The following is a 14,304-nucleotide window of genomic DNA, read 5'->3' on the forward strand; positions in this document are numbered from 1 at the left end:
AATGCCAACATGGGATGGTACCCATAATAAAGTGACTTTTGTATTTTGATTTATAAGAAGCTGATAAATGTCATGAATATCTTGGACAAGAGGATGGTTGGTGGTTATAGTATTGATGGAGTGTATAGATGAAAGTGAATCAGTACATATGGCTATGTGTGTGTTTGGGTATTTTTGAGCATGTTTGAAAGCACCCAAAATAGCTAGCAGTTCGCCAGTGTGAATACTACACCAAGGAGAAATTTTACAGTGTTCGATAGGCTGTTGAAGAGTAGTTAGAGAATATCCAGCTCCACTTTCAGATTTTGACGCGTCAGTGTAAAGAACTATGTTATATTTACTTTTGTTTATGAGTTCTAGGAAGAGATTTCTTAATGTGTTAACACTGACATCTTCCTTGTTAAATTTGGTGAGGGACAAATCATGCTGAGGTAGTAGGTTGGTCCAATAGGGATTATTGGAGAATGGTAGAGTTCTGGTCTCAGACAAATTTATATCTTTTAATAACGGCTGTAGAAGATGAGGAAAAGAATGTATAATTAAGTTACAAGGAGCATTGTTATGAGGTTGATGTAATGATGTAATTAAAGGATACACTGGATTGGAGGGATTGGAAGAAATTGCAGCAGCATAGGAGGAAAGCAGGTATTCCCGTCTAAGCCATAGGGGAGGCTCATTAGCTTCACAGTAAAGACTTTCTGCCGGACTGGAACGAAATGCTCCGAGACATAAGCGGATAGCCGTTGTGTGCACTGTATTTAGTGAATTTAGGTTTGACTTAGATGCAGACATATAGATGAAACATCCACAGTCAAGCTTGGAGCGGATTAGTGATCTGTAAACTTTTAGTAACGTAGTTTCATCCGCACCCCAATGATAATGTGATAGTGTTTTAATTATATTTAACCTTTTAAGGCACGCTCCTTTAGTTTCCTGAATGTGTTGTTTCCAGGTTAATCTTGAATCAAATATCAGCCCTAATATTTTGCAATTGTCAACGACCGGTAATTTAAAGTTATTGACGGTGATTTCAGGGTTAAAAGAATTTATTCTTCTACTAAATTTAATAACTTTGGACTTAGAATGGGAGAGAGTAAGAAAATACTTTTGTTTAGTAGCAAAAAATAAAAAAAAAACAGATGGCCATAAACAAAAAATAAGAAATAAATGTAATTATATGTTAAAAAGAAACTTATCAAACCTGTCGGGATTCTGGCCCGTCGGGATTTTGGCCTGTCGGGATTCTGGCGTGTCGGGATTTTGGCCGTCGGGATTGTGGCTGTCGGGATTTTGGCTGTCAGGATTTTGGGGTAGACCCGGCCTAAACATGTTTTTAACAATACGAATTTTTAACTATTTTTAATTTTTTTAATAGATCTAATGCAAGTGAATTTTTAAACCTAACAAGTTATTTTCAATGTTATTTTAAAAAATGTGATTCAATAAAGTCAATTTTGGTTCTCTATAATTTTATTTCAACACTTTCTTTAAACACAACCAAATATTTCTATCCAACCAAAAACAAACATGTCTCCTGAATTCAGTCAAAACCAAACATGTCAAATATTAAATATTTAATAACTAGTTAAAATAACATTTTTTCGATTTGAACTGCTATGTTATTCTTGTATATTAGAATAATTTGTCACAAGTAACATTTTTTGTCGTTGGAAACAGTTGACTAATATTATAATAGTACATTGTTTACCGGGTAGGAAAAGCTTAACATTCCTGGACGACTGTGAAGATTGCTAAGTCGAGGCGCAAGCCGAGACTTAGCAACACAGAGTCCAGGAATGTGGCTTTTCCTACGAGGTAAACATACTATTTTTCCGCAAATCGTTTAAAATTCGACAGATATTGATTGATTTAAAAAAAACGCGATAATTTTATTCCCAAATAAATGGTGCTTTGAAATTCCTAATAAAATTACTTGGGTTACTATGGAAACGTATTGAGGTTGAATTGTCAAACTTGACGCTTATAAATTTAATTGCTGGTGTTCTCGAAAGTAAAATGATAAGTGATGATGAAATTTCCATTCCTGGGACTCCTCCAGAGCTGGTTGAGGCAGTGAATACTGCTTCATTAGAATTATTGCCAAAGAAATCAAGAGAAAAGTACGAAAATGCATACAGACGTTTTATGGATTATCGCATGAGTAAAAATACGAGTTCTTTCTCAGAAAATGTTGTAATGGCATACTTCCTAGACCTTTGTTTAAAGATGAAATCTTCAACATTATGGGCCAATTATTCAATGCTGAAGTCAACTCTTGCACTTAAACACAATGTAGATATATCTACATACTCAAAACTTCGTTCTTTATTGAAACGGCAAGCTCAAGGTTATAGGGCAAAGAAATCTAAGATTTTAACGAAGGAAGAAATTGAAAAATTTATCCAGGAAGCTCCAGATAAAGAAAATTTAATGATTAAGGTAATTTACAAGGTTTTAATAGCAATGTGTTTTCTATCATTTATGTAGAACACTAACAACTGTACGGAAATATCATTTCCTTACAGTAAGGAAATGACATTTCCTTACAGTAAGGAAGTCCTGACTTTTTCTTCAAGAAATTTTGACAGGAATGTCAAAATTTCCTGGCGATTTGCGGAAAAAAACGTTTTTCTCATTTCCTGAAAATTTGTATTTGGCCGACTTGTTTGTTTTTGCTTGTGCGCTCCTCAGGTATAAACGAGGAAATAAAGCATTACACCTCAGACCTCTTAGCTTTTTAAAATAAGACGAATCGTTATGGAACCTTTTGCATTTGATTCGGGAGAGCTTCATGAAAATTCTTGACCACTTGTCATGAGGGACAAATGAAAATTGCAGTTTTGTAGGCGCAAAATTCATTTTCCAAAGTGCATCTCAAAGTGTTCAAAAATAAAAATTCACAAGTGCATCTCAAAGTGTTCAAAAATAAAAATTCACAACTCGGAAAATAATTATGGAAATGATTTCCATATTCATGGGTTTGAGGTCGCTAAACAGGAATATCACTTCGGCGAAACTGTAAGAGGTACCTGGTGACCTGTATCCCGGTATGCACATGCACGTCTTCTGGGGTTTAGGGGTTATGCACTTTTCGAGTTATTTGCAATTTTTTGTTGAAAAACTGCCTTGATTAGTGATTCTTGACTTTTTTTTTATAAACTACTTAAGAGCATAGGCGCAAATATTTTACGGCTATCCGTACTTTTTCTCATCTTTACACGGCAAATTACGTGTAGTAAAATTCTCACTGGTATGGATATGTAAACATTACTACTTGACAATGTCATCATTAACTAAACAGATAGCTTTTGAATGTTCTTGGATAAACGTTACTTGTACCTATAATTTCTTAAATTATTATTTTAGTTAATTAAAATGATAATTTTTTCACTAACTATGTATTCAGTGATTGTAATTATTTATATACTGTACAACAACAACTTAGACTCAATCGAGAAAAGAGGAAAAGTGATAACGTGATTTTTTAATAATATATTGTTACTATTGATCGCTTACAATTTCGAACATCTTTAACAACAAAATACTTGGATCACAGGATATATACTGGTGTATTCTCTGCTTGGATCTTCCATAAATAATAAACAATAAATTACTTTTTATTAAGTTCACGTCTTAAATCAATTATTTATCAAATACACTATCAATATTATTTAATCAACAACTCAAAATATTCCCGATGCCATATCAAATATTTAAAATTGTCACTGTCTTGTCACCACAATTCGACTCAGTGCGTTGTATGACAAAGATAGCGAATGTTCGATTTGGAAAATATCACCACGGACATGGTGTAAATTTTTTTCGAATCCTGAAAAAACTAATAAATATTTGTACAAAATTTAAACGCGGAATGAAAGACTAAATTATTATCGAGGACCGAAAGTTCCTTAGAATAAATAAAAAGTTTCGGCCCTTGGTAAGAACGTAATCTTTCATTCTGCGTTTAAATTTTTCAAAAATACTTATTAGTTTTCTCAGGATTCGAAAAAAATGAATCCCATTTAAATAGCATTGGTGCCGAAACTTTGTACCGATCCCATTAATGAATTGCAGTTCTACAAAGTGTTATAATCTTAAGACGTCCAAACGTAATCTTAAGTACAAGTATGAATATTTTGGCAAAGATAAGTGATTTATATCTTGCTAAAATCACGGCAACGATATATTGCTCGAAAGGCATATTCGAAATATTTGGGTCCAAGTTTTCAGCGAGATAGAAACCATTGATCCTTGTCAAAATATTGTTTCTTATACTTGAAGGTATATAGATTTTAAATCTTTTTATAGAATTAAAATGCATTAAGTAGTTTTTTAGAAAAAAAGATCCCCAAGAATCACTAATTAAGGCATTTTTTCAACAAAAAATTGCAAATAACTCGAAAAGGGAGCATTTTTTGAAAAATTACCAAGACATAAAAAGTTTTTATTCGATAAATTACTGTTAATGGGAAATAAGCCACAATTTTACCAAAAAAATTATTTTATTAACGTTTCGAAGCCCAAATCGGGTTTCGTTAATAAAATCATTTTTTTGGTAAAATTGTGGCTTATTTCCCATTAACAGTAATTTATTATAAAAATGCCACAAGAAAATAGCTTCAGAGCAACATTTTTATTCGATGGCATACGTACATTACATACATTCGATGAAAATTGTTTTTTTTTATTATAAGTTATTATTGGATAATAACAATTTCCGGCCCCCTTGGAAAAATGAAAAAATACATTTGAACTTTGAAAAATTTATAGAATCCAATAAAAAAAGGTTTGGTGTGGGAGAGGGAGAGATGCAAAAAAAAATAGTTAATATATTCCCTTTCTAAGCGTCTTTTATTAGGGGTAAACCTTTCGCCTGTAAGAGCGCTTTAATGACCAATTTTAAAGCATTATAATCTATTCTTTTTATAATCAACTATTTATAATGGGAAATAAGCCACAATTATACCAAAAAAGACTTTATTAACGTTTCGAAGCCCAAATCGGGTTTCGTTGTCAAAATACAAAATGCTACTAAAATAAACAAAAATGTTGTTGCTAAGTAAAAAAATTCTTCTAATAATTTATTTAATCTGACTCATTTATATTGGCAATTTAGACGTATATTATACATTTTAAAGTAGAATACTTTAAAATGATATCGTCAATATTTATGAGTTGCGTTCCTGGGACGACTTTACTAAAAGATAGTTCATTCGATTACATGAAAGCAATCCCAACTCAAGAATAACCGTCACAAAAAAATATAATGGCATGTGATCTGTCTTTAAAAAGACAGATTCCATAGTAAATCTGTCTTAGATCATCGTCTTAGTAAATCAGTGTTAGAGATTCCATAGTAAATCACGAGGGAAAACCAGGAAAAAACCTCGTGATACTATCCTGACATCATAAGTATTTGGTCTTACATTTAATTTACTTTCAAAAAACTAATACCAAATTCTGACCTTAATATGTTTAAATTATAAATAATATTAATAATATATAGATGTACAATAAGTAATACTAAAATATAAAATTTGTACTAACTTGATATGTTATTGACTTACTAATTGTGGTATTTTCTTTCTATTGACTTCCTCTTTCAGTATGGGTAACCACATCCTACTGCATTTTACCGAGGAATTTGCGACACAATTGGTTTCATTTAGCATAATTAGAGCCGCTTCTTTGATTTTTCTCTTTTTACTATCTGATTCTTTCAGGACTATACTTGAATCTCTCCATTGAACTCTATGTTCATTATCCCATGCGTGTTGACATATTTGAGATCTATCGAATTCTCTATTTTTACTATAAGACTGATGTTCACTTATTCTAACGTTTAATGGTCTTGATGTTTTACCTAAATAAAATTGTTCGCATTCACAAGGTATTTTATAAATGCAAGCCTTTGTTCTTTCTTGTTCATTGTTAGGTTTAGTTTTAGATAGAATAGATCTCAATGTGTTTGTTGTTTTGAATGTTGTTGAAATGTTGAATTTATTTCCTATTGTTTTAAGTTTCTCAGATAGTCCTTTTATATATGGTATGTATTGATATTTTCCTCGTATTATTTCTTGTGAATGTTGTAGGATCCCGTTCTAAGTTGTTCTGTTCCATTCGATCCAATCTTGACAATTCCTTATTTATAAACGATAAAGGATAATCATTTTTTAATAAAACAGATGTTAACAATTGTTTTTCTTCTAAAAATGAATTTTCGTTAGAACAAGTAATTTTGGCTCTATCATATAAGGATTTAATGATTCCCTTTTTAACGTTGATGTTGTGATTTGATTTGTAATTGAGATATCTGTTGGTGTGTGTTGGTTTTCTGTACACTTGAGTCTCATATCCAGTATCCTTCTTTGAGACTAAAACATCGAGGAAAGGTAAAGTGTTATTGTATTCCTTTTCTATTGTAAATTTTATTGTCTCTTCTTGATCGTTTGTAGTATTCAGGAATGTATCCAGCAATTCTGATCTATGAGGCCATATTGAAAACACATCATCTACATATCTCCACCATACTGTGGGTTTTAAATTTTGTTTAGAAATGATATTAGTTTCGAAATCCTCCATAAATATATTAGCCAATAATGGAGATAAAGAAGAGCCCATTGCTAGACCAAAATTTTGTTTATAGAATTCATTATTTAGTTGATAATAGGTATTATTAGTACATAATGTCAATAACTCCATTATAGCTGATACATTTAGTCTTGTTTTAGTTGTCAATGTATTATCATTTTCTAATTTCGTTTTAATTATGTTTAAAATTTTATCTAATGGCACATTTGTAAATAAACTGTTTATGTCAAAACTTACTAAACTATTATTTGGATTAAATTCAATATTTGATAATTTGTTTAAAAATTGTTGTGTATTTTTTATAAATGTGTCATTATTATTTGCAAATGGTTTTATAATATTAAATAAAAAATTTGAAAGTTCACTACAAGGAGAATTGATGGTACTACAAATGGGTCTAAGTGGAATATTCGCTTTAGGAATTTTCGGTACTCCATAAAAATGTGGTGTCTTACTGTAATGAGGTGTCATTAATTTTCTTTGATAGTACGTTAGATCATTTTTAAATTTTAATAAATGAAAGGTTACCCATACTGAAAGAGGAAGTCAATAGAAAGAAAATACCACGATTAGTAAGTCAATAACATATCGAGTTAGTACAAATTTTATATTTTTGTATTACTTATTGTATATCTATGTATTATTAATATTATTTATAATTGAAACATATTAAAGTCAGAATTTGATATTAGTTTTTTGAAGGTAAATTAAATGTAAGACCAAATACTTACGATGTCGGGATAGTATCATGAGGTTTTTTCCTGGTTTTCCCTCGTGATTTACTATGGAATCTCTAACACGAGAATTTTACTGTCATCGTTGCATTTGGTTGTCTTTTTAAAGACAGATCACACGCTATGATATTATTTTTTTGTGACGGTTATTCTTGAGTCGGGATTGATTTCATGTAATCGAATGAATTATCTTTTAGTAAAGTCGTCCCAGAAACGCAACTCATAAATATTGACGATATCATTTTAAAGTCTTCTACTTTAAAATGTATAATACACGTCTGAATTGCCAATATAAATGAGTCAGATTAAATAAATTATTAGAAATTTTTTACTTAGCAACAACATTTTTGTTTATTTTAGTAGTATTTTGTATTTTGACAACGAAACCCGATTTGGGCTTCGAAACGTTAATAAAATCTTTTTTTGGTATAATTGTGGCTTATTTCCCATTATAAATAGTTGATTATAAAAATGCCACAAGGAAATAGCTTCAGAACAACATATTCTTTTTACCTTCTTTTGAGATAAATAAATATACCTCCTTCTGGTTAATTCATTTAATTGGTCTGACCTACATCCCAGACCAATTTACATTTTAATAAGCCCTATAAATAAATAGCTTCCATTGCTTTTGAGATCAATAATACTCAAAATATAATAACATCCTGTCACTCAAGAAGATACTTTTCACTCTTTTGCGGTTTTCTTTTGTAAAAGAACTGAAAAAGCGTCATTTACTAATAATACGAAACAGAAAACTGACATGTGGTTGACGAGCAGAATCAGGTCATAAAAATATCTTTGTATTGTTACAGGTTGGTTAAAATCAAGGAATGGGTTGACAAACACGATCCCGGTTCTCTCATAGTACCCTTTTCCGGCGTGTTCGAACATAAACTGGTAGAAGAATACGAAGATCCCGTGCGGAGGAAGACCTTTTTGGAAGAAAAAGGTACCACCAGGTAAGTCGATACATTTTTTATGTGTTATAATCTTAATGGGCATTCTGTTACAGTATAAATCTGTCAAGTATCATTAAAAGAAATTTTTTTATATAAAAAATATAAATCTCACGAAAAGAGACTAATCTAACAACTATTAAAACTGATACAAAAAATAATAGAACAAAACAGAATACCACAAGCATGGAGATCAAGCATCTTAATACCTCTCTTCAAAAAAGGAGACAAATCGGACCCGGAGAATTACAGAGAAATTAACTTACAGGGCACGTTAATCAGGTCTGCTCGGGGTATCTTCATGTTTTGTTCGCTAATGAATTTGTCCAGGAATACCTCGGGTCGATGACGGTTTTAGGAATACATTTAAATATTGATTGATCATTTTTGAAGTTATACTTCTTTAGGCGCGATTGAGAGTAATATTTCATAACACTGCGCGCATGCGCACACAGACAGTATGCCGTTTAGTTGCTAAATCTTTCTAGTTATGTATAAATATATCAGTGCAAGAAAAGGTGTGAAAAGAATATATTAGTGTTTTTAGTAAATATATTTATTATAATTTTTGTGTCTTTGGATTTGTCTTCCTCAGGAGTAAGATTAGTATTATTAAAACATTTTATTGTATATTTATTATAATCTTATCCGTCTTATCCAGTAAAAAATTCGATTACATTCAGAAATACACAAGCTAGAACTAACCTTATGTTGAATTCTCCTCTATTCGTCATGTGCAGCTATTATAATGCCTTAAGTATTTACTGCTATATATTTAACTGATTTAACTGCAGTTTAAAGCAACTAGGTGATTAATAATTTATTTCTTTACGTTCAATAGTATGTTGTTCGTTGCTAATCTTTCAAATTATGTATCAGCGCAAATAAGCCATTAAAATAATATATTAGTGTTTTTTAGTAAATGTATTATTTATTATAATTTTTGTATCTTTGGATTTGTCTTTCTTGGGCGTAAAATAATAAAATATCTATTTTTATATTTCACTTGTCACCGTGATGTGTAATTATGTATATGCGAATCGTCAATAATAGGCGCCTTGATAGCCTGGTTGGTAGGGCATTGTACCAGAGATCGAGAGATCACGGTTTCAAATCCCGGACGATTCATATTCTTTTTTTTTTTTTAATTTTTGGCATTGTTAAGTTTTGGTTAATTTTTGGTAATTATTGTTAATTTTTTGTATTGTAACTGTTAAGTATATTTATTTCGTTGAAATTATATAATAGAAGTATAACCTCTTACGTGCGTACAAAGTACACACACATTCTTTTTTTTTTTGTTTGTTGTTCTTAGAAGTGCTTTGTTACACATATTTATTACTAAGGCTATCCTTTAAACCAGTAATAAACCGACGAGTTTATAGAACCGACTTTAAGTTTTCAACTGGTCCCAAAATATCAATTGTGTATTAATCCTGTCTACGTAATATAAATATGTGTAACAAAGCACTTCTAAGAAAAACAAACAAAAAAATGATCAATAGGTAAATGTATTACTAACATTGTATTTATAATTCAATGCAACTAGTTAAAAATGTTAGGTAAAATCCCGGGGGCGAAACGGTTCGGGTGCGAAACGGTTCGGGGGCGAAACGGCTGGGGACGAAACGGCGGGGGCGAAACGGTCGGGGGCAAAACGGCGGGGGCGAAACGACCGTAAATCGTCCGAGGAGCACTTAGTTTGACACCGTGCGGTGGCGTGTCATTGGATGCGTTCGGACGACCTCAGCGGCTGGACAGCTGAGTAAAAGGGTTTGCTCACTACGGAGACGAAAGGATGGTATCCTAACCTAGAGCATGGTATCGTACTATTCATATTCGAGAATTCTCGCATTTAAAATAATGTATTTATTTTACCTGGCGATCGAAACTATATAGTTCAGAAAACCACTGCATCCGCTAGGAAAAATATTCTGATTCGGATTTTTTGCACAATCTTACTCAAAAAGGACTCTTTTTACAAATTTGCATGTTGCCAGGACCAAAAGGTGGTCAAAAATTTTTTAAACGTTTTTTTTTTGTTTTTTTCCTAAAATTATTTTTTTTTGTATGGAAAAAAGTTTCTTTAGGTTTTTTGGATCATTCCAAACAGAAAAGGTCTTTAGTGACTTTTCTCGAAAAATGATAGTTTTTGACATATAAGCGACTAAAAATTGAAAAATTGCGAAATCGGCCATTCTTAACCCTCAAAAACTATGTGAAAAACAGAAAATTTGAATGTTACCAAGGTAGGTAGATATTCTTTAAACATCGATTGATGAAATCCCGAAGAGAAATTTTGCAATACAGTATTCAAAACTCCTTTTTTTTTTTTAATTGCTAATCAAGCGTGTGCGACACTATTTTCCACCGACAGTATGGTGCAAATGAAAGGAATAAATTCGTTATTTAAGGAAAAATCCCGAAACAGGTCGATTTTTATTTTTAAGTTATGATATTGTGGCATATATGTTATACTAGTGACGTCATCCATCTGGACGTGATGACCTAATCGATGATTTTTTTAAATGAGAATAGGGGTCGTGTGGTAGCTCATTTGAAAGGTTCTTCAATTCTCTATTCAGTAATGTAAACATTTACATAATTATTTATACAGGGTGTCCTTCTACTTATTTTTTGTCAAATAATTTAATTTAATAAAAATTTTTTACAGGGCACCCTGTATAAATATTTATGTAAATATTTATTTATTTATTTATTTATTATTCATTTACGGACCGAAGTCCATTAGTACATGATACAATTAAAATTTTTTACAATTAAAATGTCACACAAATTAGAAAAATAAGATCTAGTAGATACAAAATTGGTAAATACATAACAAACAATAATAAAGAATAAACTTACTTGCTCTCATTCAACAATTGAGAGCTAGAACATTTTGAAATTGACAAATACAACTTATCCTAGAACAAAGACAATAACAGTAGTTGACAAATCAGTCTTGAAATTAGAACATTAAGTTAAGTATAAATATAATTGTGTGGAAAACGCAGTAAAGTCGTTCACAAAGAAATCAATTTGCGGAGATAATGTGTTTGCTAATTTAAGAGTTTTAGAGAGATAGGAACTTGAACTATAATTTGTGCGGTTAATGACCTCGTGGAAGGTGGTCACAGAACGGGTGGTTCTTGAAGGTACATGTAGACCAATTTTATTTAAAAGTGGGATACAGAATTTATGACCATGAATTAAGTTATATAAGAAGCAAAGATCTTTATGTTGACGACGACTCTGTAATGAGTCAAGTCGAATAATTTGCAGTAAAGACTCATAACTTTGACCAGTGAGATGCATCTTATAAGCATAATAACGTAAGAATTTACGCTGAACTTGTTCGATTTTATTAATATGACAGTTATATTGAGGTGACCAAACACATGATGCATAATCTAAATGTGGTCTAACCAAAGAACAATAAAGAAATTTTAAAGAACGACCAGTCGTAAAGTCATAGCTGCATCTTTTAACAAAGCCAAGCATCTTTAATGACTTAGAAACCATGCTATTAATGTGTAGGTTGAAATTTAAGTTAGTATCAAGAATAACACCCAGATCTATAACTGAGTCAACTAATTGTAACCTAGTGTCCCGTATAAAGTAAGAATTATTCTCAAAGTGTCTTAGTCGAGTAAAAGTTATAGCATGGCATTTGTTTGCATTTAAGTCCATACCATTAAGTGAGCACCATTCCACAAGACCATTAAGATCTGATTGTAAATTGTAGTGATCCAAATCAGAGGTAATTATGTGAAATAATTTAAGGTCATCAGCAAATAGAAGAAATCGAGCAAAATTGAAGCTTTTATTTATGTCATTTATAAATAAATTAAAAAGGATAGGTCCTAAGTGGGAGCCTTGAGGTACACCCGATGTAACTATAATTTCATTAGAGAAATAATTCTTAATACGAACTATCTGCCTTCTATCTAATAGATAATTTCGAATCCAACTAAGCAGAGGATCAGAGAAACCCAACTGTTCGATCTTATGTAACAATAACGTATGGTTGACTCTATCGAATGCCTTGGAAAAATCTGTATAAATCGCATCTACCTGTTGTTTACTTTCCAATGCTTCATTTAAGAAGGAGGTATAATTTAACAAGTTCATTTCAGTTGATCTCCCCATAACAAAACCATACTGTTGTTCAATGATTACATTTTGTATAGTAGGCTTAATTTTGTCACATATTAAACTCTCGAATAGTTTAGGTATAGTATTAAGGATACTAATAGGTCTGTAGCTCTGTACCCCGCTTCTATCTCCATTCTTGAATATCGGTGATATAAAACTAACTTTCCAAACGGGAGGGAATTCACTCGTTTGTAATGATTTTTGAAAAATAAAGAATAAGGGACGAGCAAGATTAAAACTACAGTATTTCAGTAACTTGGGTGGGATTCCATCAGGCCCTGGACCCTTATGTATGTTTAGCTGGGATAATTTGGTATATACCTCTGAAATAGATAAGTCACAACCAGTAATGTTGAAACTAGTGTTAGCCCTTGCACTATTTGGAATAGGACATTAGTCCTCACTATATACTGCAGCAAAGTACTGAGCAAACATCTTGGCTATGGTAGGACCATCGGAACTGGTTTGGCCATTATGGTTTAAAGTGTTCGGAATGCTATTATTGTTCCTTTTAGAATTTACGAACCTCCAGAAGCTTTTAATGTTACTAGGAAGTGTATGTTCAACGTTTGCTACAAACTGATTGTATGCTTGACCTGATAAGGACTTGCATATCGACCTCAATCTAGAAAATTCATTATAGTCTTGAGGTAACCTGGTCACTTTAAATTTCTTATGAGCTTTCTTTTTAGCAATGATGCAGTTTCTTAACTCTCGGGTATACCATTTAGGAAAATTGCCGGTATAAAACTTTTTCATTGGTACATAAACATCGATAGCGCCATATAAGACATCATAAAGTATATTGACCATATCATCTAAACTTTTGTCTCTGAAAATTTCATCCCAGTATATTGTGTCTAAGTAATCAGAAATACCTTGAAAATTTGCTGATTTAAAGTCGTAGAAAAAGCCTTCAGCTTTCATTTCATCAGTTAAAACATCTCCGCGGTTTAAATTAAAGCATAAAGGAGGGTGGAAACTATCGGGGTCAACTAATCCCTCATTAGCTTCTGCGACAATGCAATTTTCATCATGAACCAAAACTAGATCAAGTAATGAGTTTACATTATTATAGATGTTATTGCGTTGGAAAAGATTTTGATAGGAACATATATGATTCATAATATTTATAGCATCTTCTTCGATTAAAGGAATGTCTGGAGCAGAAATTGCCGTAGAACAAAAATTATCATGAGACCAAGTACAGTGTAGGTTGAAGTCCCCTGCAATACAGAAATGAGAGGTGGGAAATGTATTTGAAAGATTATCGATGCTGTTATTGAAAGAGATATATTTTTCTAAAGCAGACTTAGGAGGAAAATAAAGCGCTCCCACAATAAGCGGACAATTAGTACTGCCAACAGCCACATATATTTGTTCTATACCTGGAAAAGATTCCAGCAGTCTACTAGGGATAGATGAGCGCACTGCAATTAGAACTCCCCCCCCCCCCTCTGCTCGCAGTACTAGTGAGGTGAGAACGGTCCTTTCTATATATTACATAATCAGTAAGATCAAGTTCTGAGTCAAATATTTGGTCATTTAACCAAGTTTCAGTAAATATAATTATATCATAACAAACTCCCTGCGAATTGTTTCTAATAACACGAAGTTTAGTGCGCAATCCACGACAATTTTGATAAAAGATAGAAAAAGGAGACTTATGAAGATGGTTAAAACTTAGTTTTTTGTAACAATTTGAGGTACACCACGAATATACTTAATTATTAAATTTTGTTCGCCCTTGGAAGTCCGGTCTTGTAGTTGCGTCTTCATATTTTTCTCATAAGCTTGCTGTTTTGGAGTTAGATCAGGAGTTATGAATACATGCGAACCTTTTAATGCTGAACGGCCTTTTA

The 14,304-nt window shown here is 31.9% G+C and overlaps 1 protein-coding gene across 1 annotated transcript in view; it reads left to right on the forward strand.

Annotated features, from left to right (window-relative positions):
- Positions 1-14,304, forward strand: part of LOC114328845 (obg-like ATPase 1) — a 286,804-nt gene that overhangs the window by 210,240 nt on the left and 62,260 nt on the right. The window contains exon 8 of the mRNA XM_050645847.1: positions 8,141-8,287. Within this exon, the coding sequence (XP_050501804.1) occupies positions 8,141-8,287 (147 nt within the window). The remainder of the gene's footprint in view (positions 1-8,140; positions 8,288-14,304) is intronic.

This window comes from Diabrotica virgifera, chromosome 3, assembly GCF_917563875.1.
Source record: "Diabrotica virgifera virgifera chromosome 3, PGI_DIABVI_V3a".
Lineage (NCBI taxonomy): Eukaryota > Metazoa > Arthropoda > Insecta > Coleoptera > Chrysomelidae > Diabrotica > Diabrotica virgifera.